The sequence below is a fragment of the Neopelma chrysocephalum genome, unplaced genomic scaffold, assembly GCF_003984885.1.
Source record: "Neopelma chrysocephalum unplaced genomic scaffold, ASM398488v2 Primary Assembly neopelma1_45, whole genome shotgun sequence".
In the NCBI taxonomy this organism is placed as follows: domain Eukaryota; kingdom Metazoa; phylum Chordata; class Aves; order Passeriformes; family Pipridae; genus Neopelma; species Neopelma chrysocephalum.
In genome coordinates this window covers 10,978,689-11,004,029 of record NW_020897704.1, presented here as the reverse complement: position 1 = coordinate 11,004,029, position 25,341 = coordinate 10,978,689, and the positions used below count along the sequence as shown (strand labels likewise).

General features: G+C 37.4%; 1 protein-coding gene across 6 annotated transcripts in view; it reads right to left on the bottom strand.

The window, feature by feature from the left end:
* Positions 1-25,341, bottom strand: part of SRPK2 (SRSF protein kinase 2) — a 139,416-nt gene that overhangs the window by 19,887 nt on the left and 94,188 nt on the right. For all 6 annotated transcript variants that reach the window (XM_027679373.1, XM_027679374.1, XM_027679369.1 and 3 more), the window contains 9 exons: positions 24,964-25,115; positions 18,070-18,178; positions 17,438-17,525; positions 17,232-17,319; positions 11,824-11,930; positions 8,151-8,316; positions 6,083-6,108; positions 4,416-4,662; positions 2,973-3,461 (listed from right to left, as the gene is read on the bottom strand). In XM_027679373.1, coding sequence (XP_027535174.1) covers positions 2,973-3,461; positions 4,416-4,662; positions 6,083-6,108; positions 8,151-8,316; positions 11,824-11,930; positions 17,232-17,319; positions 17,438-17,525; positions 18,070-18,178; positions 24,964-25,115 — 1,472 coding nt within the window. The remainder of the gene's footprint in view (positions 1-2,972; positions 3,462-4,415; positions 4,663-6,082; positions 6,109-8,150; positions 8,317-11,823; positions 11,931-17,231; positions 17,320-17,437; positions 17,526-18,069; positions 18,179-24,963; positions 25,116-25,341) is intronic.

Genomic DNA, 25,341 nt, shown 5'->3' with positions numbered 1-25,341 from the left:
CTGGTCTCAGTTTCCTTGTCCCTGAGCTACAAAGACTAAATTGGAAATCAATGGTAAGACAAGAAAGAGGTACTAGATCCAAAAAGCACTTGTGATTCTAATGATCTGTTAAACTGGTGTAAGAATTCAACAATGAAAATATACAAGACAATGAGAAAAAACACTGGATGTCCTAACAGGGAGTCAGGAGTGACTGAAATCAGGTGAGGATCTTCAACTGTGGGCACAGGAAGCCTGAACTGGTCATCAGAGCACTGAATACTGGCCAACCAGAAAAGAAAGTGGCAGGGTGCCCCAGGGGAGAGAAGGAATGAAAATACAGGACTACATGGCAGAAGACAGAAGGGGTAGTGACCTCAACAAATAGTCCTCTAAAAAAGCTGCAATGGAGTCCAAGACTCGAGTTTATAAAAAGCACCTGCATAGGGTATAGAAGTAAAATACTGAAAAGGAACTTGTAAGACTAGTGAGCTTAATAATAAAGTCTTCCCTTACAAGCATGCTGCATAGTGCAGTCTAATTTTTTTTAACACAGTCACATGCATTAGTCAAGAAATAGCAGGACCTTTCTCAGTTCAGCAGTCTTTGCAAAAAATAAAGAAAAAATAAACAGTGATAGATAAATCCTTCCCACACATCTTGCTGAAGGTGAAGGACTGCAGTAAATAAAGTGGAAAGGGGGGGAAAAAGCCTCATGAGTAGAACATCTGAATATGACATTAGAAAACAGCTTTCTTCTAACAGAGCAGGTAATAGGCAAGTGCCTAAACGTCTGTGTTTTTTTTAGGAACATATGACGTTTATGTCCTGTATCTTCTGAGAGATGAATTCTTGGATCCTGGATTTGACAAACACAGATCATTCACAACTGAAAGTGAAGTCAGAAGGAATACACCTTTTAGTAAGTACTTGCAAAAAAACAGTCAAAGAAGCTTAACCTAAGCACAAAATAAGTGAGCACTTCTGTGTCCTAATTCCGTAAAACCTAAGAAATATCACCTTAATTCTCACAGTCTCAGCATGACGGTGTACTTAGTAAAAATGTACTTAGTAAACATTCAAACACTGGAAGGAGAAGGAGAGTCATGAGGAAATTACAGATCTATCTTCAGGGCACTTGGCCATGCAGTGAAAACTTTAAAAAGATAAAAACTGCTCACCCACTGAAGACAACTTGGTCTGTGCACCGAAGGAGGCACGTACCCCCAAAAAATGAGACCGTGTCACTTATTAATGTATAGCAATGCCTAGACATTAATTAAGTCTATTTCAGTACAAGAAAAGGGCACTAAAGTTATAGTGAAAAAGTAGCACCATTTAAAAATACTGAATAGCCTGCAACTCTTGTATGCTGCTTCTTTCTAAATATCTTCATATGCTTTATTACTGTTTAACCCAACATTATTATTGATACCACTAATATTCATAACATTCAGCTTTTCCTTTTTCTGCAGAAGAAGTGAGCTATCACTGAATTTACTGTCTTTCCTCTTTCTTTGCATGAAAGGTGTGTGAACTGATGAGATAACATCAAGAAGGAATAAAGTAGGTTTGTTTCTCCAGCTATGGAGATAAGCTGCTTCCATGATGACAAAACTGGCTTTACTCCCTGGAGGCATAAGGATTTTACACATCACCCCAGGAAAACAGCAGTAGAGTCTTTCTGCCTATATACAGCTAGCAGAACAAATGAAGAAACTACCAGGAATCCAGGAACCTCCTGTGTATTGTTCCAGGGACTTCAGAGTGTAAGGAGATGGACTGGAAGCCTCATCTTCCAGGATCTTAGCATCTTCCAGAAATACAGCTCTGTTCAGTTGTATTTTATTCCACATTTCTTTACCTTATCTGTCTGACTCTGTAATAAATTGTGTGAACTGCTCTCATGAAGTCTTAAACCAAGAAATACACTTGGCTGCATTTTTCAATACAGTTCTATTTTAAATTTAGTAACTTCATCTGTGACAATGCTGATGGCAGGCTTGGTGATCTTCTCCCTAAGCTATCTCATTTTCTTCTATCCGCTTACAGATTTAGTCTCTCAGTATTTTCTTTATTAAAGTTGAAACCCATATATTTATGATTTAGCCATGGGCACTATAAATAAGACCTATGTGTAATACCCTGAAGCTACTCAATTCAATGGCAAAAATCCAGCTCTTTACAATGAGACAGAGATTTCACCTTCCATGTCTTCAAATAAACAGGATTTACAGGCAAAAGTTTTGGATCGGAGCAGTTCTGATGGCCAGAATTTAAATGTCCAAACAGAGGTTGAATACAGAAAAGTCATAATGAGTTGATGGTTGGCAACATGCCCTGATGAGTTTTAAAAGGTTAAGAGAGGAACTGTTTGGCACAGAAAGAATCATTAATGAATGAAAACACAGTGTATTACAGAATTTTTCAATATGACTGAGAAAAGATCTGACAAGAAGTAACAGAAGCCGCAGCCAGAAAAATTCAAACTTGTTACAACTCTTCTGAAACAAGTCAGAGTACCAAGCAGTGGAACACACTTCAGCCACACTAGATTGTTTATAATTTCATCTGTCCAAATCAAAAGCAGGTATTTAATTGAAAAATATGTTTTAAGCCAAACATAAGGGTTACTGGGCTTAACAGATGGTATATTACTGACTTGTTATAAAAGCAAGTCAGGTTACATGATGTCATGATCACCTGCTACCTCTAAACCACCAGATGCTTACAGGCAACTATCAATTTCGTTCTCTCTTTCCTGTATAGACTGACTTGTCAATGCAAATATTTTATCTATAATTATCTGTATTTAAAAACAAGTTCTAGAGCAGAGAAAAACCATAAATCAGTTCTGCAAGAAAAATCATCCAGTTTACTTTAACAATTTTTTCTTAACCTAACCACTGCCTTTGTATTCCACTTATCTGACTGTTTCATGTAATGTAACACACTCATGCTACTAGACAGAAGTCACTTAGAGGAACACTTACTTTTTGGCAAATCCCCCGTGCTTGAAGCTGAAACTGTTCTGCTCCTGTCATGAGATGGGCTGCTCTCCTCTCTTTCTGTTACAGTTGACCCTTCAGAAACAGCAGAACCACAAGCTACGGACTCTAGAGCCCCAGAGAACACTGAAGCTGAAAATTCAGAGAACTGTGACTCTGGTATTTTATGACGTCCATTTGGCAATTCACCATTAAACTGTTCATAGGAGCTGCTGTAAGAGTAATCACTTTTTGCATTTGGCTCATCGAGATTATACTCCTCTGGATTTGGACATTCTTCCTCTTCCTCATCTTCATCTTCAATCTGTTGTTCCAATAGGAATGGGCCGTTCACAATATGGCCATTTGTTTTGGGGGATTCTATCCACTTAGGGTCTGTAGAGTCAGTGTTGACAAGATCCTGCTCAACGTCATCATCCTTTTCAGTGTTTTCCTTCTCTGTGTCTTCTTTTTCATCCTGATCTTCTGCTTCACCTGAAAAATTTCAATGAGCAACATATTAGATGATACATCAATAAACCAGACTGAAATCAGGCATTCACCATTTTTAACTCTTCAGTAACTACCTGACTTCTGACATATCATACAAGGAAACACTGAATATCACTGAAACACACAAAGACCTTAAAATCTAAATTAAAGGCAAAAGAAAGAACTAATAAAGCTGTTGGAAAAACAGAGAATGGAAAGTGACTCAGGAAGAAACAATGCAGAAAAGAATAACGTTATGAAGGGAAATGGATGAGACTTTGAAAGCAAGCTTTAGAAATCTACAACTCAACCTGTGTCAATCATGGAGTCATCAGTAAGAGAAGAATAAAACCAAACCAAATCGAACTACAACCTCAGTAGTTAAATCCTCATCAGGACTGAAGAGCTGACAAAAAAATGAGGGAAGCCAGAATGGAGCTGGACTGTAACAATTATGGTCCAACTCACCATGACTAAACAGGAATTTTAACAAGACATCTCAAAAATTTTAGTTAAGAAGCTGCAATCATTATTACCTCGTAGATCATTCAAACAAACAATGCAAGAAGAAAAGGAGAAAGCAACAATGATTCCAACTACTACATTAATGTTATAGAACACAATGCAGCCTAATTTGTCTTCTCCCTCACCAGGATATGCAGTTATTGCACTCAATTTGGTATGACAACTAACTGTTCTGTCACATTTTCTACGTGTTCTTTTGTGGTATTTGATAGCTACAGACTGCTATTGATGGTTTTCTTCACTTCTATAGTAAGTTTGATTTTTCTTTATCTTTTTAGGCTTTGTAGTTACAATTTTACCTACAGGAGAAAATTAAACAATGATTTAGGACAGTTTGAAAATTTTGTTCTTAGCACCAGATTCAACACTGCACAATTACTTTCCAGCCTGAAACAGTAAAACTCAGGGTCAATAAAAGCAGGTAATACTAACCATCATCATTTCCAGGTTCTTCATCGACTACCTCTTCTATATCAGCTGTTTTTAGTTTCACCTCTGGGTGGTACTCATCTTCTTGTTCATTTGATGGTACTGCTGAGGTTACATTTTCTTCTATTTTTTTCCTTTCGGCTTCCCGCTCTAGTTCTTCTATTTCCTGCAGGCGTTTTTCTAGCAGCTCAGCTTGTCTCTTCTGTTTTTTCTTCAGCTTTTTCTTTTTGTTTTTGGATATTTTTCCAACCTTAAATATCAATTAAAAAAAACTTATCAATTATTCTCAAGGCATCTGAAACCAAACTCGCAGTATGATTACTGCAGTATGATTTTTTTTGAAAATACTAGATGGCAATTAATATAGTAATTATATCACTTTTTCCATTTTACTTCAAATCAGGAATGATTACGGTTATATGAGGCAAAAAGCCACCAAAATTTTACATAATTCATCATGTTTTTACATGGTTGTTTATTAGCTACATGAGCAAAATACATCTAAGATGCCATAGTAAAATTCCTATGATCCTATAACCTCAAACAGGCATAATAATCTTAAATGTCAATCTAGATTAGGATACGATACTGTATATGGAAGATAATCTGCCATCATATTAGTTATTTGCATATAAATTTAATACATAACCTCTCTCTGTGCAATGTAGGTAATGACCAGCAAAAGAATGCTGAGAAAAAAGGCACATGAAAGCTAAAGAGACTGAAAACAGTGAAAAATTTTAAACAAATCCTGTGTTGTTCAGCTATTTCCCTGTGAAAGGAAAGCATTTTTATTATTCCCTTCTGGCCCCAAACATATGAGTCACAAACAACAGATGGCCATTATGAAGTTTCACATTTTATATAACATAAGGATTGAAAAACTCAGGTACAACAACAAGGAAATGAAAAATTAACACATCTGAGCCAGAACTGAAACACTTTCTTACATTTTAACTTAATTGTGACTTCTATTTTTACTATTTGATAAATGAGATCTATCCAGTTTTCATTCACTGTTTAGATATCACAGCAAGAAATCCTCACATAATTATTTTCTCAAAGGTTTATCTGTAGATCTTGTTATCTTCAAAAGAAGCCATGGGATAGTCAAAACAAGACAATTAATTTGACAGTTCTGTTAATTTTCATCCATATTGTATGCCCATTGAAATTATGTATGTTCTGTACACACAGAAAGCAGGTTTGACCATAAATATTTCTAAACAGCTGTATTACCATTAGTTATTTGCTATACGCATATGGCAAAAAGATCTTTCAAACCTCATAAAACTCCCTCTCTTTTAAGGCCTTGATGATTAAGGCCTTGATGCCCTGAAGCTATCTGCAATGCATGATATTTAGTGCATGTACCCATTTTTGTCAGGATTTGAACGAATGGATTATTCCTCAAGAGATGAAAATGGCAATGCTTAACTTCCTTTGACACAGCTATAGAACCGCATGTCTATGAGAGTTTCCATCAGAGAAATACTGTGCTTAAAACTGGTAAGGCCAAAGACATGAAAAGAAAAATGTTCTTTGAAAGATAAAAGCTTTATTCAAAGGCAGCCTTTAAAAAAGGTAGACTACTAACGGTCTAATAGCTATTAATACCCGCAGAAACACAGAAAATAAGATAGTAATTTGAATTATATAACAATACTTACAGGCTTTTGTTGTGGAGCTGTACTCACTAAAAAGAAAAAAAAATTATAAATAAAATAAACATATATTTTTACAAAAACAACTCTTTAATGAAAGCAAAAAGTAGTAGAAATCATGTAAAAATATTCTTAACTAAATAAGGCAGTGATTTTTTTGTTAGCTAGATTTTTTACTCTCTACAAGTGTTGCCTGAAATCATTTGATGTCTCCACTAGAGCACCTGGAACTGGAAGGAGCTAGCAGCAATTTGTGTTCAATGTGTTGTGGTTGGTGGAGAGTTTATGAAAGTCAGAAAGGAAAGTCTGAATCTGTAAAGAATGGACAGAAAACATCAAATGACTGCAGAGTTATCACAGGTTAAATGTATGTAGTCAGCTGACTGAGCAGATACAGACACATTTAAATAGTTGAGGGAATATCAGCAAAGATACAGCTGTGGTGTATTTAATAGAAAAGCCAAATATTCATGTTTCCTTTATTCTGAAACAAGGCAGTTTGACTGCTAGGGCTGGAGGCAAGAAGAAGTGCCTAAGGCAAAAAGTACAACATCACAGAAAAAGCACCTCCAGCAGGGCCTCTTCCTAAGCACCTCTGAGAAGGATCCCATCAGTGACTAGGTCTGATGAGATTACAATACTGACTGTGAAAAGAGTAATGCAAGCCACATAAACCCTCCCACCAATAACCAAAACCAGTAGAAATAACCTAATATGGGAGGCAGAATCAAAGTGGAAGTGAGAAAGGAGGAAGTAAACAAGGCAGAAGAACCTCTCATGAACTTCTTCAGGCAACAGGCATATGGCAATTAACAAATGCAAAATAAAACACAGAGACGGAGTTATTTTATAGGTTCAGATCCTGAGTAAGTTCAGGGAAAAACCTGCTTGTATGCCCCTGAAAGGGCAAGGTTTTCAAAAATATTCTTAAACCTGAGCACTATCACTGCTATAAAAAGAGAAATTATGCAGAATCTCTTCTTGGAAATGCTGTCAAGAAAACACATCTTCAGCTCCTGTGTGGAAGGCCATATATTTAATTACAATTTTATTAGAACAAAGTGTGATAAGAACCCCATCAGTATATTCCTTAAAGTACTATTTATTTTAATGTCAGCAAGAAATATAAAGGCTGCATGAACAAAATCAAGTTACTTCCCACACAAATAACACATAATCTTTAGCTATGTGATTTACGTAAAATTCAATACAATATACTCACAAGTTATAAGATTTTGCATCTAAAAATATATAATGCTGTGAAATGCATTCTGACCACTGTATTTGTCCCTGATACAGCAGGCATTCTTATTATACCTCAGAGATTTTAATCTGTGATATATTTTCTGACAATATTACAAAGGTAATAATTTCTCCACTGCCTAAAACTGATGTGCTCAACTGGCAAATTAATAGCAACCATAGTACCAAAGATCACCAGAAAAGCCACATTTCCTCCCTGTTAATCTTTACTGATTGCTCTGAACCTCTTCACCTTGGTTTCTCCTAGCTAAACATAATGTACAGTTCCTATCCAAACTCTTGGCAAGTTCAACATGGAACATTTTACACCCCTAGGAAGAAGGGCGTATCACGAGTTCAGTTAGGTACAATACATTCCATTTTCAAGGGTGAAAAACTACGAATCTAAAACTTTTTATTGCCTCTTGAGAATCAGTTATAACTGACAAGAAGGCAGATAATTTCAACAAGGATGCTGATGAACTTGTAATGGAATTAGACATAATTTAGATAAGATTATTAATTATTGTCAATATTAGAGATGCAAGCTTCCAGTGTGACTAAAACCCAGGCATTAAAGCATGTGGGGTGGGACAAGAGTAAGTTTATACCAATAAATCTTTTTCTGTATCTGGGGACCCAGAGAACCTGAATGTGCAAAACCAGGAAGAAAGTATTTCTCTGATGGTTTCCAGAGCAGGAAAAAGAATTAACCAGACACTCATTTTTCTCACGCCATTACTTAAAATGTTGATTTTCATTGAAGAAAATACTGTTAGCAGTAATATACTGATGGAACTTTACTACACTGCATTTAAATACACTGTCTTACCTGCTGAGCCAGAGGGGGGAGGAGCACCAGCTTTCTGCCACTCGGTAGCCTCAGCAGCCATTCTACGCACATAGGCATCATCCACACACATCAAAATATTTTCTGGCTTTATATCCGTATGAATGATCTTGCACTTGCTGTGGAGGTAATCTAGACCTTGAAGTACCTAATTACAAAAGCATTTTAAAAAACCTGCTTGAAACTGCAATTAAATTTCTTATTAAGAAACTCAACTCTTATCTGCATTTTAAAATAAAGCCAGTTTTATCCCAATGCTCAAAAGTACTCAAAAATTGGAAAAAAGATATTTCCAGATCATAGTGTAAAAACATAATTTTCCATTGTACCATAGAATTATAGAACTTTCTGAAACAAAATTGTTTGAGGCACAGTAACACCAGTGCAATAACTGAATTGTTTCATATTCAACTTTCATAAATCAGTTTTCAGAACATGCACAGTACACATTTTGTCCAAGTAGAAGAAAGAATAAGTATCTAGATTATCCGTACTGACATCAACAACCTGGAAGCCTTACCAGACAATGCCACTCTCACTAGTCCAAACTGTTAATTCCAGTCTCACAAAAATTGAAGCTTTTTAATCTCCCAGGACTAAGCTGTTCCTCTTTTCTCAGGTATGAAGTGATTGAATTACTTGTAACTTTTACCTTTTCTTACATTCACAGAGCAATTCAGGTTGGAAGACTGTGGGATTCAAACCCTCACCATTTAAGTCATACAGCTTCAAAACTGTATTTAATCTCAAAATCAGACCAGCCTGCTCAGAGTCTTTATCCAGTTCATTTCTAACTACCTCCCAAAATGCAGAATGCATAACACTGTAGACAGCCTGTTCTAATGCCTGACTACCCTCACTACAAAGAATTTCTTCCTACTATGTAATCAGAATTTCTCTTCCTGTAACTCATAAACACTGCTTCTTGTCTTACCTCTGTGTATTGACAAGAGAAGTCTGGTTCCATTTTCTCTATCTGTGCTAAAGAGATGAAAAGCTTCCCCCTTTAGCCTTTTCTTCTTAAAACCAACCAAACCAGTTCTCCCAACACTTTTCATTCATCATATGCTGCTCACCCTCTTCGTTGCCTTTCAATAAACTCATTTCATTAGGCCAGTGTCTTACACTTTGAACCCAAAACTGTACTGAGTCCTAAAGAACTGAAACAGACTCCTTATTCTGCTGCCTACAATCCTGCTGATTGGCCTACTACATGGTTAGCTCTGGCCATCACAGGAGCCCACCACTGACTCACATTCCGCTTGTATGCCACAACCCCTCACACCAAGCTTGGCATCTAGTCTTCACATTTTCAACTTGTTTATTCTTATTCATAACCAGTCCAGCAAGGTGCATCTCCAGCTTGTTTCCCTGCTGATACGCAGCTCACTCCATGCTACAAAGTTGTCCTCTACACACTCCAGAAACCTCCTTGAGTGCATGTACCCCACAGAGCAGACATCAAGGTGGTTAAAAGTCCCCTGAAAGAACTAGCTTATTCCAGTTGACTGAAGATGCTTATCATCTACTTCTGAAATTGGCAGGCTGTAGGGGATACATACTAGGATGTCACCTTTGTTGGACTCCTCTCTGACCCTGGCCCATCCTACAGCAGATTTAAGCATTTAAGCTCACAAAGGAGGGCTAAGGAGAATCTCCATCCTTTTTGGGATGCAGGGGGAAAACATAGTGGCATCAGATGAGGAAAAGGCTGAGGTACTTCATGCTTTCTTCCCCTTGTCCTTCAATAGTCAGATCAGTTGTTCTCTGGGGACCCAGTCCCCTCAGCTTGGACACAGGGACAGGGAGCAGAACAAAGCCCCTGTAATCCAAGGGGAAATTGTCAGAGACCTGCTACAGCCCTCAGACACACACAGGTCTATGAGGTCAGATGGGATTCATCAAAGGGTACCAGGCTCATTGGCTTGGAGGGGTGCACTGTTTCCTGGGTAAAACCCTGGTTGGATGGATGGGCCCACAGAGTGGTGGTGGTGGTGGACCAGTTGATGGCTGGTCCACCAGTGGTGTTTCCCAGGCTTGCATGTTAGGACGGTCCTGTTTAATATCTTCATCAATGACCTGAATGAGGGGATCGAGTGCACCCTCAGTCAGTCTGCAGATGACACCAAGCTGGGGGACCATGCTGATCTGCTGGAGGGCAGGAAGGCTCTGCAGAAGGATCTGGACAGGCTGGATCAATGGGCCGAGGCCAGTTGAGTGAGGTTCAACAAGGCCAAGTGCTGGGCCCTGTGCTTCAGTCACAATCACCTCCTGCAGTGCTACAGGCTGGGGGCAGAGTGGCTGGAAAGCTGCCCAGAGGGAAAGGACTTGGGGATGCTGGTCGACAGACTGTTGAACATGAGCCAGCAGTGTGTCCAAGATGGCCAATGGCATCCTGGCCTGTATCAGCAATGGTGTGGCCAGTTGGACCAGGGCAGTGATCGTCCCTCTGTACTTGGCACTGGTGAGGCCACACCTGAACTCCTGGGTCCAGTTCTGGGCCCCTCACTACAAGAAAGGCACTGAAGTGCTGAAGCGTGTCCAGAGAAGGGCAGTGGAGTTAATGAAGGGTCTGGAGCACAAGTGTGATGAGGAGCAGCTGAAGGAGGTGAAATCTGTAAAAAAAGGAGGCTGAGGGGGGACTTTATTGCTCTCTGTAACTCCCTGAAAGGAGGCTGTATCTAGATGAGGGTCAGTCTCTTCTCCCAGGTAACAAGCAATAAGACCAGAGAAAATGTCCTTGATTTGAGCCAGAGGAAGTTCAGATTAGATATCAGGAAAAATTTCTCCACTGAAATGGTTGTCAAGCTTTGGAACAGGCTGCCCAGCAAAGTCGTGGAATCACCATTCTTGAAGGTATTTAAAAGATGTGCAGATGTGGCATTTGGGGACATGGTTTAGTTGTGGACTTGGCAGTGCTGGGTTAACAGTTGGAACTGATGATCTTCAACTCTTTTCCAACATAGATGACTCTATGACATATGCTTTTTCCTTGCTGAAGCACTATTTCTCCTTACAATCATCTCTCAGCAACTTGATTTTCATAGCATAGCAAAAGAACATATTTTGAAAGAACACTTCCTAGTGGAATGTTCTGAAGCGTTTCACCTTTTTAAAACTCTGACTCTACAAAAACTTAAATACAGACAGACAGCAATTTTTCAAAGAATAGGTTATTTTCATTTATAATCTGTTTTTCAGAGAGATACAATTTTTGTTCTTCATCATCATCCTCATCATCATAATGTATTATTTCCCACAGTTCTGACGATATATTTAAAAAGCATGACATGTCAACCAAAACTACAATTTAATATGAATATCCTTACATCCATGAAGAAAGACTCATTGCTTCAACTTTTTTTCTAAAGCAGCTCAGGAAACTCCTTTATCAGTGGAAAACCTTGATTAAAAAAACACAACACAACTCCCCAAAAACCCACCAGCATGTGGAAGTGCAGGCTACCCAGAAAGATACTCTTGCAAACCCCTGAGAATACCAATAAAATGATCTTATCTTAGATATTAATTAGTAAGAGTTCAGTTCAAATATCATAATTCTAACCTTCAAATTGTTAACAATGGTGGCAAAACCTAATTCAGTTACATAAGTAAACCTATTTATTAAATAAACCTGATTATTAACAAATCTTACCTGTCGAATTATACTTTTTACACAACGGATAGGAAGGCCTTGATAGTTGGACTTGATTATCCATTTTAGAAGATGATGTCCAAGTACTTCAAAAACCATACAGACATCTGGGATTTAATTAAGGATAATTTCCAAATAAACTTGTTGATGAGATCAACACAGACATTTGCTTGCGTACTGGCTAAAGCAATCATCACCCGGTTTAGAGGGAAAACAGTTACCCCTAAAGTGAGCAGAACATGGTATATGCTTTGGTACCTCATTTCAATTATATATAAACACATACAAAACCAGTGCCCAACTGCAGAACAAATTAAAGTAAAACATTTTAATTACGCGAATCTTATCCATTATTTCTACATGTTAACAACAGCACCAGGATGAACAATTAAATAAGTAACTGTAAAAAGTAACTAATTCATTTTTGTTCTCTTTGAAACACTTAAAAGTACTGATTTGGCCTATTATCTCTAGTTTCTAATAAATTTTAAATTATCTGCATAGGAGGTTTTAATAACAAAAGTGCGCAGCAACAGTGTTTTAGAAAATGAACCACACTAAAAATCCTTATTAGGTTCAATTAAGAATTACTTGACAACAAATACCAGAGTAGTAAGGGAATGGATCTCTTACAACCTACAGTGCCAAAATATTTAATGTGACCCAGCATTTACTACTGGCCACTGACAGAGACCAACAGCAGATTATTAGGGAAGATTATTAGGAAAAAAACAAGGTGCAGGAACTTCCTGTAATTTGTGATTCAAAGGCTTACTAAGGTAAGTGATTTTACACTTATACCTGGGTAGATTATCTTTCTATTGAGAAGCTCTTCAGATATTAAAGCTAATTTTACTTTTAACCAACCACAACACTGACAAGAAGTTATACAGTATGACTATACAGAATTAATCCTCAGACATAAACTGGGAATGACCTTAATGTCCCTGGAAATCAGAAAGGATGCTTAAATCTTAACTATACAATACTATAACCTTGCAAAGAATAATGTAATACAAATAACAGAAAATTAATTAATTGATGTATACTGCAGGAAAATCTCAATGAATTCAGCTGAACTATCTCAGAGACCATTCATATGGAACCACACTGTTAGTGGAGAAACCTCACCTAACTTCTCTAAGTTTCATTAACTAGAGTCTTGGCAATGATCTTGAGTCATCATCTTAACTTGTGTCAAAATGAGACTTATCTTGTCAGTTTATCATTTACATTCTTCTCAAGTACCTACTGACACACATAAAGATAACTCAAGTTTTAAAATCCACATTCCCTATACTGAAATTAGACCAAAGGTAAAAGCTCTAAAGACTGGTCAAAGCACCTTGTGAAGAACTGTAACGAAACTGCTGCTAAACTTCACCTCGCTTTATGTTCCTGAATTCCTGTATTAGAGGAGACACTGAATAGTCATTTCCCAATCACACCAATCAGGTCTACTTAGAACATTACAAAACTCTATTCATTCAGAAGAGGAAGCAGTCTTGGTTTCCGTACCCCACAATGAACAGAAGTCACTAGTAGAGCACCCAGCCTTCATAAAGGATCAGCAGAGCACATCAGCTCTGCAAGGCTTATTAACTGAGCCCACGCAGGGAAGCTGCAAAGCTACAGCAACACAGATTTCATAAAGGCAAGACACTGCAACATTCAGAAACGAAATTTAGGACACCCACCCACAGTACTTCAGACCACTGCTGCTGCAGATTCTTCAGTGCACATTCCTGCCATTCCTCACACTTACAGAAGTGTTAAGTCTTGCCAGTAACCAGAAGAAAAAGGGCTGCAGGGAAGTGAATGACTGAAACAGGAGGGCACCAAGAAGTAAGATGTAAGAGTAATGGCAGACAAAAAGAACGAGGGTCATAAGAAAGAGAAGTGATGTCTACCTGAAAAAAGATTGCAACATTTTGCTGGGAGGACTCTGACAAAGTCAAGGCACACTCAGTACTGGAGAGACAACTGGAATGGGAAGAAGACACAGAGCAGGCTCAGTGTTGGGAGCAGGCATGCGAAAATGTGACTGTTGTCTGATTTACTATCCTGTTCTCAAAAACATTACCTGTAAGCCAGACTGTCCACAACCAAGAGTCTGGGAAATACTATGCATTAACTATTAGGAAACTAGCCTTTCAAGCCTCAGGACCCTCCTACAGCACCAACATCCTGACAGGTGAGTAGGTCCAAAAAGTCCTCCAGCAAAAATAAACCCATCCAGTGGACATGCCTCTTGTGGAATGCTCTTCAAAGCAACATGGGGGATGTCTGAAAGGGGGAAACTAAGCAAAGCAGCAAAAGTGAGAGCAAACATAACATTAACCAGCTGACAGGCTTAAGTACTGAGAGCTGTTCCTTCTTGACTCAAATCCTACCTGTAACTATCTATCTACAAACACACATTCTAGGAGCATTTAGGTGAGGGTTAAAGGCTAGTTAAGCTAAATGAAATAACGCTCTAGTACCAACACAAAAGACTTCAGGAGGTATTTCAGCTTTTTCTGGATTGAGAGCATTTAGGTGCCATGGCATTTAATTAATGCTGTATATTCTCTGAAGATGCATTTATTATAATCATTATAATGTGGGAATGTTTCCTTCTTTATTGTGTCACTTGTCTCTCCAAACTCTTGTTCCATTATGTGATTATCTGATCTTTACTTAAAAAAAAGCTACACTCAAATGAACCTTTATTAAGGCTCTAATAAATATCCAGTGCAAACAAACATAATAATCTACCTTACTGAAAACACCGCAGTGCCCAAGTTCTGGAATTCTGTTATTTCATGACAAAATCGTAACTCCCATCTTTTTAAAATATACAAGTAACTAAAAAATTTTCAGTCTAATGGAGCATAACACACATTATTGAAATTCCTCTGTATATAAACACTTATTACAGCTCCTAGGAGAAAGATGACTGTTTGCAGATACACAGTGCAGGCCAATGGCTTTGCACATTCCCAGCTCTGTTCTACACTGTTCTTGATAATTTTCCCTGCTTGGAAGCTCCATGACATTTCATGATATTAACCATCCAAAGGATTCACCCACCACTCTTCTGTCTTGCTTTAACTTCTAAATGTAATCCATAACCAATAATTAAGCCTCTAAGAAGCATATGTTGTTTTAATTTATAGTCAAGGAACAGATCTTTAGTGACTTGCCCAAAGGAAGCCGGAAACAGAAGACCATGGAAAAAATCTTAAATTACTCTATTTCTCTCAACCTGTTCAACTCAATGACACTAATGTAGCACTGATATGGCATTTAAAAATGTAAACAGCAGCAAAACATTAAAATCAATTACCTGCTCCCTCCCAAGAGAATATGCACCAAAGATTATTTTCCCTAGAAGGTAAAAACAAGTTGATCAAATAATTAATGCAAACAACCACTGCTCAAATAACTCAGGATACATAAGATACCTGGCATCCTATTTTTATTGGCAGCCTTCAGACAGCTGCAATTCAAATCTGAGTCCAGTATCAGCTCATCCTGTATACTGGTACTTGTCTGGAAAATCTACTTCTCAGTAAGGCAAGAGCATTTGCCTTCCACAATAAAACTTCTATACTGCCAGAGTTTTCAACAAGTAAACTGTAATAGAATAAATCGACACCAGGTGTCCAATTTTAATCTGCTAATACAAAGCTACCTGAACCCTTAGCACATGATCTCTTTTGGCTTTGTCAATGTAAGTGCTATATTTGAAAAAGATACAAGTCTGGATGTGCTTTCAAAATATTATCACTAACAAAATCTACTCTTCACACCTAGAAAGGGTTCTCACCTTTAATACAGTTGTATACATACATGTGAATCTTAGCAAGAATTTAAGAACATTACTGGGAAACTGCTCTGATAAACAGGTAAAAGTTATTTCTATGTATAATTATGAATGCATTTTCTTATTCCCTATTTCATAATAGTGTTTTACAATAAAAACAGTTAATAGAAATTTTTGATTTCTAAAAATAACTTTAATTATTCCTCAATTGTACAGCTGTCAGCTGAAGACCTGAAGTACTTTAGCCACATTATATTTTTGTGAATAGTTAGACAAAATACAGGTATTTATAAATTACTTCTTCATAAGCATCTAAACTCATAAATTAAACCTATTTTCTGGTAGCACAACAGCAGCATCAAGAAACCTGACCCAGAGTTCTTTGCTGTGTTAAGCATTATTTCTTTGATCACCATTTATATTCAGTTTGAAATTACTACTAGCAACTGTATGGTTTAATTCTTTCTAATTTGATAATAAAACTCAGGGGAAAAAAGCAGACTATACTAATTTCACTTACATTTAAGCACCTTTCCACCATGGTAGCTGACCACTGACGCAACCACAGAACAAATCAAACTGGGGAAAAGGAGTTAACATCAGTCTATAACTGAGAATACCTGACCCCACACTGTCATTCTCACTCACCACATACCCAAAGGCCCCATAACTAATCTCAAGAGACAGATGAATGAGATGAAAACTGTGCACACTTTGGAAGGATGCTTGCTAGTGAGCATTCACATTTACTGAGAAGTCACCTACATTCCTCTCCTAGAAGATGAGAGCTGGTGAAAGCCACCTTAATCTGATCTGCTGAAGACTGAAGGCACATCACCAAAATGCAGTATGAAGCTCTCTAGAGGAAGAACTGTCTCTGTCTGGTGGTATGACACCATGAACAATGAGGTCTGCTATCAGGGCTCCAAAACACAACAAGCATATATATAAATAGCAGTTATAACAGTTCATGAAAGCACAGTAATATAATAAGCTGCTAAAATATGTAATTAGCAAGGATAACTCAGTTTAGCTCAATTCTAAAATCAAATATATTCACAAATTTTCCCCAAGAACAATATTCAGTCATATTTTACTTTTGTCTCTCTCCTTTCCTCTCCCCCTCCTTTTTTTTTAAAGGAAGCATTTGAAGGTAAAGCTTTACAACTTTTCCAAAACAACGTTAACACCTGGCCAAAAGATGATCACATGAACAAGACAAGGACCTCCACATCCTCCCACTTCCCACAAGAAAACAGAAACCAGCTTCTTCACACTTTATCAGTCTAGAACAAAACAATATTTCTTGTAAGCTTCAGTTATTACAAATTTTTCATTAAAATTCTAGTTTTAAAGCAAACTATCTGTAGTTCTACCACACCATGACAGGATTCATGTGTTTTTTTTTTTTAATTTTGCATTATGTTTAGAAAAGCTAGGCTACTTTCACTCCAGGGAGTGCATTACACACCGGACTACTCTTTGCATCTACTTATATTTTGGTGTTTCTACTTTACATATTTAAAGTAATACTAACTAGAAAAAAATCCAGAGCTAATAGACCATTTTTAATGAAGATGCCACGTTTTCAAAAGGATACGAATTCCATTCATTCCAGAAATTTTGAAGTCATCGATTAGCTGTACAACCATGTCCTTGTTGGGGTCATTAGGGTCACTTTCACGAACCTAAACCAATAATGCAAACACTGACATTTTAGGAAAAAATTCACTTTAAAATACTAATTTGTTAGGTTATTATTAGTAGTATTGGTACTGAACACTGTATTGCAAGAGTGGTACTTACACATTTGAGCAACTTTATTTCATCCAAGGCTGTCTCTGTATAATGCTGGGCACTTTTTACAACTTTCATTGCAACAAACCTTTTTCCCCTTGAAAAGAACAGAAACATTTTTAACACACGCTCTGAGCTAATACAAACATGCTTTGAAGGTTGGGAAATTTTAAATAGAAAACTTCATAGTTTTATGTATTCTGACAGAAAATACCAAAATTACACTTAACAAGAACTTTTAACAGTACTGTTAAAAGCCTAATTAATTGAATATTTTGTTGTCTTGGTGCTAATGTCTTTAGAAGAGGAATCTGCTTACACATTTTATCATTTAATCAAAGTATATTATATTTTTTTATTAAAGATACAACAGATATAAAAACATTAGCTTATTCTCACATGTTCAAAACACGAGAATTCAATAAGCAAAGCTAATTTGTCAAAGAAAATACAATTACATTTATTCTGAGAGCTTTTATAAACTATACCCTTAATCAAAATACGACTGTAGTCATCTCTCTGCATAAAACAATAGCAAACATTTACATAACTTTATCATGCATGTAAAACAAAAGTTACTGTAGACAAAATAAAGTAACATATTAAGAAAAAAAGTGTATGGAAATAAATGGTTTTCTTACTGCATATCCCAGCATAGCCAGACTGTAGAGAAGTGTCCCCATCCTAACTTTCTAATAACATGATACCGGCCATTGAAAAGATCACCAATTTTCACTGGATGATAGCCTCCTTTCATGAAAAAATGAGTAGAAAAAGAATATTCAGAAAACAACAATAATTCCCAGGTTTTCAAGTCATTCTTGTACCATAAATTTTCCTTCTCAAATTGTCCTGTACTATAAATAGAAAATCTAAAGAAAACTTTAATGTCAAAAATTCTGCCTTGCTTGGCCTGGAGGGAAAAAACTCATGTCCTGTAACTACTGTAGAGTTTATTCACCCATCTCTCTTATGGCTTTTATTTATGGTAATATTACCATCTGTTCTGTACTTCCTCAGGCTTATCTTCCACTTCACAGACAGTACAGAAGAGATCTACATTATTTCTTTATCATATTTGAAGCTTCTCCAATCAACATACTTTGGATGATTGCAGAATCTCAACAGAGATTGTTTTAATTCCCATTTGCTTTCTAGTAATAAAAGCAGCAATAAAATACTTCCTGAGAAAATGTTAAGAACAATGCAGACCTTATTGCTGCTCTTCTGCTTGGCTCATGACCCACAGCAGCAACACATTTTTCTCATGTCTGAGGGTTTTACAGTGAGGAAGAGAGAGCAGGCAGCTATGGACTTTGTCTGAAATGCTCTTTAATTACTGAAGTCTGCAGTCCTAACTTCCACCAATACACAGGTCCTCCAAAGCCCCATGAGACAGAAAGGCTGACAGGATAGAGCAGGCTGGAGCTCAGGTTTGTAGACAGTGTGAGGAGGTGTAATGAAACCTTTTATTTCCTTTGTGTCTTAAGAGGCATTCCTCCTCCCAGTCAAACACAGGGAAGCCAGTGATCACATAGGATTTTTATTCAGACCTTAACACACCAACAATAACATCCACAATTCTGCCTAAATTGCAAACAAATAATAAAGCTGCACTATGAACCCTCCAGGACATCACCAGCAGCAGACTCAGAGCAGCTGTCAAGGAATCACTTCTTTGTCTCTTTCTGGTCCTTCACGATGTCATGCCCAGCTGTCCTTTGGCAGGATCCTCCACTACTGACTATTCCATTTGGAATCAGGAAAACCTCAGAATGCAATCTAAGTTGCTATATTTGTTTTGAAAGCCCCTGAAAATCTTGCTAGAACTGATACCCAGTTAAGACAACAATGTGAATTTATAACTTAATTCCTTGGATTTGAAACAGGGATGTCTCTCTTATCTCCTTTTATCTGTGGAAGTGTGATGTCAAATCTGGATATATTTATATTTTTTTCCTGCTAATAACATCTTCTGCCTTAACAGAAGCTCAAGGATTTATTTATAAACTTCTCTCAAATGCTTCCAGAGCAGATTAATAAATTTAACACAACTGTACAACAGAATTCTAAAGATTACATATTCAACAGAAGGATAAAGTTTAAATAAAGTATTGTGTTAGATGTTGGTATGTCTAACAAACTCTAAAACACACATAGCTTTGATCTATGTATGTTAAGGTGTAACTTCAAGCTTAGCAAACAGCAGACACTTGGAGCCTTGCTCACAGCTTCAACCAAAGCTGACCCATCCAACATGACTGCAGCTGCCCAGGCTCCCATACATGATCCCACTGCCAGAGACTCCAACAGCTCCAACCTGCTTCATCAGGGAAGCAGTACTCACAAGTGTTTGTCTTGGCAGGGCAGGTCTGAGCCAAGTGACAGCAACAATTTCAGAAGGGCAGCGCAGGTCCCCACTCCCTCCCTGCCCACCAGGCACCAGAATGAGTCTGATGTGCACAGGCAGCACGGACAGAGCACTCTCAGCTCCCTTAGCCTAGAACTAAGGTGAGGAAGTTACATCTTTTCCATGAGAATTCTGCACAAATCTATGAAGACCCTGATATAAGAACAATCTTTATACTCTTAACCCATGAGAACTGCACACTTACTATCACACACAACATTTCATTTCACAAATCATTTGGTGTACAGACACCAATATTTGCAGATAAAAAAGTGCAAAGGAAAAAGAAGGCCCTGGTCCATGAACAGTACAAGGCATTACAGGGGGACTGAGACACAGGGATCCAGACTAGGATTAAGTCTCAGGACCGCCCTCAGGGGAAGAACTCCCCATTCCTCCATCACTGGGAAGCAAGTGTTCATGAAAGCTGCCAGGGCACCTCACCTAGCAACCTAAAAAGATACCTCCTACTGTGCCAACCTCGGTAAGGATGCGCACATTGCCAAGCAGGAACTCCTTATTTCCAAAGAAAAAAACAGATCACTTTTGGAACACCTCACCTGTGTTACTCTCCAGGAAAGGAGGGGGACAGGGACTTACTGAGAGTAAGTGTTGTCTATTATGCTGTCCATTTGTAAAAAGAAACAGTATCAGCCACATATGAAGCCCAAGTCTACTGCAGTTTAATTATTAGAGAAATTCTGCTGAATAAACACACATATGTGAATCCACACTGACAGAAAAATTAGAATTTTGTCTTTTTAACCATCCTTCTCGTAACAGCTGATGAAGATATTTAACAATCTGGATAAATATAATCATTATTTAAGACAGCTATTGACTGTTCTAAAACAAACAAAGAAAATTTTACTATTTGGTAAATTTTTTCCATAAAACTCTATCCAGGATTATGAAGTCATAGAGTGGAAGGTTAAGACAAGATACAGAAATTCTACCTTTCCATTACTGAAAAGGTTTGCATTTGTGAGATTAATCAAGTCTGATGACCTGATAGCAAAATTTATGTAAGAGACTTCCACATAATTCACCATCACAGGATCATTTCTTCTGAACTGAGTTCTTGCTGCATTTATCATTGCACGAGAACAGTGTGAAGTATGAAACATTATTCTCTATATAATAACTTTTTCTTTGCAAACAGATAGGATTTAAAAAAAATAAAATTATTTTAACACCTAGTTTTAATACCTCTCTATTGTTTGAAAACAGATTTCAAAATTCAACAATACAATTATTTCTGGAACACTTGAGAATTTTCCTAAATATCCAGTTCTATTAAGTCATTCTCTGACAGTTAAATGACTTCAGATGTAAAGCACTCACAATTCATGCAGTCTTTTTCACTGCCAGAAGGATGTGGGCCTTCAAGTATACAAAACAATGTCCAGAAATAATTTTTTTGCACTAAACAAAACAGATGCTTTTTTAACATGTTAACAGCATAACACTCAACGATGAAGACTTTAAATACAGGTAAAAACATGTTTCTAAGAGTAGTTTCGGTGAACAACTGCCTTGTAAGGCAGCTTTTGTCATACTTGTGCTTCAAAGTAATCAAAAACTTCTGATAATTTCTTCCCATCACAGACAGAAAAGAAAACACCACACAGGGGAAATCAAAGACACTAAAGTCAAATAAATAAATTGAGGGTTGATACGTTATTTTAGCAAACTCTACGTGTTGCAAGCGTAACAATACTATATATGTAAACCCCACGTTATTTTGGTCCCCACACCACTGTCACAACTAATTATAGCAATACACCAGCATATGTGACAGATGCCAACAGTGGCAGCATATTCTCTGAGTATATATATTTCAGAAGATACTTTCCACTGTCCTAAGCCACAACAGAAGCAGTTTTGGAAATAATCAGTTACCACTCCTGTACACATTACTCCCTGATCGTTCATATCAGCAACATATGCACTTACAGGCTTGTGGACAATCAGGTAGTAACACAGTTAAATGCATTTTAAAAACTGCTGTCATCCTGAATGTAATGAATGGAATTATTTCAGTTCTTCGTGATACAGAAAGTATTTCTAAAAACAGTAACACGAAAACACCTATGAAAAATTAGCTGTTTGGGAAAAATTATGTACTTTTGGGAAAAAAATACAGGCATTGGAAAATATACAATGTATAAGTGGCACTGCTGATAATGTAACAAAAAAAACAAACCTGTTGTACTATTCACTGCAGCACACACAGGAAAAAAAAAGTCTCTCTCACATCTAGCTAGCTACATGCACGCAAGGAAGAGGGTCAGAAAAATGAGATCATTATTCCTGAATGCCTCCTGAATGTATTGGTAATTGTAGCTGGCTCGTTCCATGTTTGTATAGGGAATTATTCCCTTTGTGAGCGGGATGAATGGGAGACATCTCCAGGGGGCAAGGAAGATGATCAGAGAAGCAAAAAATTCCAATTACATCCATGACACAACAGGCTCTTGAAAAAATTCGCCAAGTGTTTCAAGGCTTTACACAGAAGAAGAAAAACTTGCTTCACTGTCTAAGTACCCCCTGAAAAATTATGTAGTTGGACTTCTGATATTTCCATTCCTTATACAAATAAATATTTGAGAAGTATTTAATATAAATTCAGTGATACAAACAGAAGTCACGTCACAGATTTAAACAGGCCCTGGGGGAAGCACCCAGGGAACAGAGGTTAGTCTGTTTTACACAGATGGCCAAAAGCAGTCTTTCACATCAGGTGCTGATTCCAACAGATCCAACCTCCTGATTAAAAAAACCTACAGTGACTATTTACTAACCACCATGGTACATGGTCAAGATGCAAGCCTAGCACACAGTAACATACCCTTAAAAATAAAATTAGTAACAAAAATACTCAACAGGAAGTTAACAGGTCATATGTTAAATTCATTAAAAAAATTAATTATATACTCCTCATCAAAATTGCCCTCCTATGAAATTTCAGACTGGGGTTGAGAAGAGATAAAGTATGCTCTGAGCTTCACTCAAAAACCCTGGAAGGCTGCCATTTTGAAGATAAAATTAGGAATAAAAGAGACACTCCAGAAATAAATAATAATTTCCAAATCTTTATCTACCACCCTGTAAATACAGATTAGGCTATCCAAACCAGAAAAAGATATTCAAACTAATAAAACATCTCTCAAAAATAACGGGAATAATGTATCTAAAAGCCGTCCCTGGAATTCTTTACCAAATTACTTATTCATTCCCTATACTGAATATAAAATATACAAACAGAAAGTCTCTATAGCCCCAGATCATCCCAATCCCATTCAATTCAGATCCTTATAGTGAGCCTCCTGTCAGCTGAACCCCAGCAGACTAAAAGAAGGAAACGTACTGCTCAGTCTTACAGGAAATTAGGGTCAGAAAACAGGTAAATCATCCACCAGAACAACAAAAGCGCTGCTCTCGTAGAAGCAAATAACAATCATGACATCCCAAATGAACCAAAGCTTGAACTACCTTTAATATACTTTAAAAAATTCAAAGCTTCAGGATCAGAAAAATTTAGAAGAACTTTTATGCATATAATTTTTCAGGAAGCCTGCAAGTATAACTAGTGTAACGTAGTTTATTTTAAAAGCATACAGATCTCACTCCTGACCTGCTCTAGTTAAACACGTAACTCATAAGCAGGCTGTCAACTTAGGACTATTGTTTTGTTTTGTGATCTAACTTCTGCAGATGGTGGCATTTTGCAAGAGATACTGGAACAGAGACAACAATGGATTGTTTGAAATTAAACGCAGCCCCTATTTCAGGAAGGAATTAAGTTGAGGCCTTGAAATGCTTAATCTCAAGGAAATACAGACTTTACAAGTAAACAGATGTTTAAACAAATCCTTACTCACTGATGGAAGATGTTAGAGATACCAAGACAGTTATCTTAAGGAGCAAATGTGTTTTAACAAAAATAATAGAAAAAAACCAAAACACCTGAGCATACTTTAGTGACACGTTTTTCTTTTCCCTGTTGCAGACTTCAACAGTTAGTTGGAGTTCGCTGGTTTTGGCTTTCATTACTGGCATTTGTAAGCCACTTACACATTTGAAATGTCATATATTAATAAAACTTTTACACCAAAATGAAATAGTCACTTTCCACTGTTAAATCTGAAAATACAAAACATTTATTCCAGGCTGGGAGAGAGGTTTCTTAAAATAGCACATCTCCAGGCTTGCACAGAAACTCCTGATTAAGTAAGACTTTATGATATTTGACATAGGAAGTGTTTCTTGGTATGAGGAATACAGAATACCAGATATAGTCAGCGTGCATAGAGTGCTTTTCGGCTGTTCAAAAGCATTAATCTGAAGTGATAAAACTTCAAGTTAGTTTCCTAAAGTATATTTATATTCTTGAAATCTACAACGATAGAAAACCGAGAGTTGATAGACCTGTTATTTATGGGTTTTCGTTTAAGTACAGTATACATTTTACCCTAATGGGAACAGACGTACAACTTTAGCAGTGACATTAAAATAAACTTAAGTATCAACACTATTGTACTGCAGTCACACTTTTATGTGTTTAACAATAATTAAAAAATTAATACAGCAAATAGAGAAATTAAGGAAATTGAGATAAAATGAAGATGTAGAGAGCCTCAGACAATGCTGAAGGCTGTGAAAGACAGCATGTGGAAAAGTATCATGTAACATCTCAGGATAGTGTAGGTAAGAAAAGAAGAGGAAAAAAAGATACAGTTTACAAAATAAATGTAAGTAATGTTGTTAAAGGCATCAAGGCATTTTAGAACTTTTTGGAGTGAGAGGGGTTGTTTGTCTTGGTTGGGGTGTTTTTGTTCCTCTTACAACTCACATCAGTCAAGAAAACTTTCTTCTCTATTCTTTTAACTAGGACATCAGGAGGAGAAGAGGGATGGGGTATTTGTATATTTATTACAAAATGCATAAAGCTATGGCTAAGTAAAAAACTACAGCTGAAGACAATTATGCATCTGGACCTGAAATGAGTAGTTGTTCCTAATTCTAGTATAAATAAATGCCATAATTAAAAATCTCCCAAGAGCCGTAACTAAGACTCGCACTGCAACGTTCACCCTCACCAACAGGGGTGAACTGCACACACCTTTACAGTAATCTGCGGGATCCTCTTGCTCCTCATCGTCGGACCCCAAAATCTCCTCCTCTGGCTCTGGTGGGGTGGGCTCCGGCAGGGGCGGAGGTGGGGGCGGGGGTGGAGGTGGAGGTGCAGAGGGAGCTTTCTGTTGAGGCTCTGGCCTGAAAATAGAAGAGAGACCACACTTGGTGAAGAGCTTCCTCACAGGGGTCACCCAGCCCTCCAGAGGGGATGAAAAAATGCTTTGGGAAATACCAGTGAAGCATCTCATGTTCTCACTGCCATTTTTCATATCCCCCACAGGACCACAGGGAGCCGTGGACAGAGAGGCACCTGACCAAACCAAAAGCAGGTCTCAAGTGAATTTGGACTTACTCACTGACACAG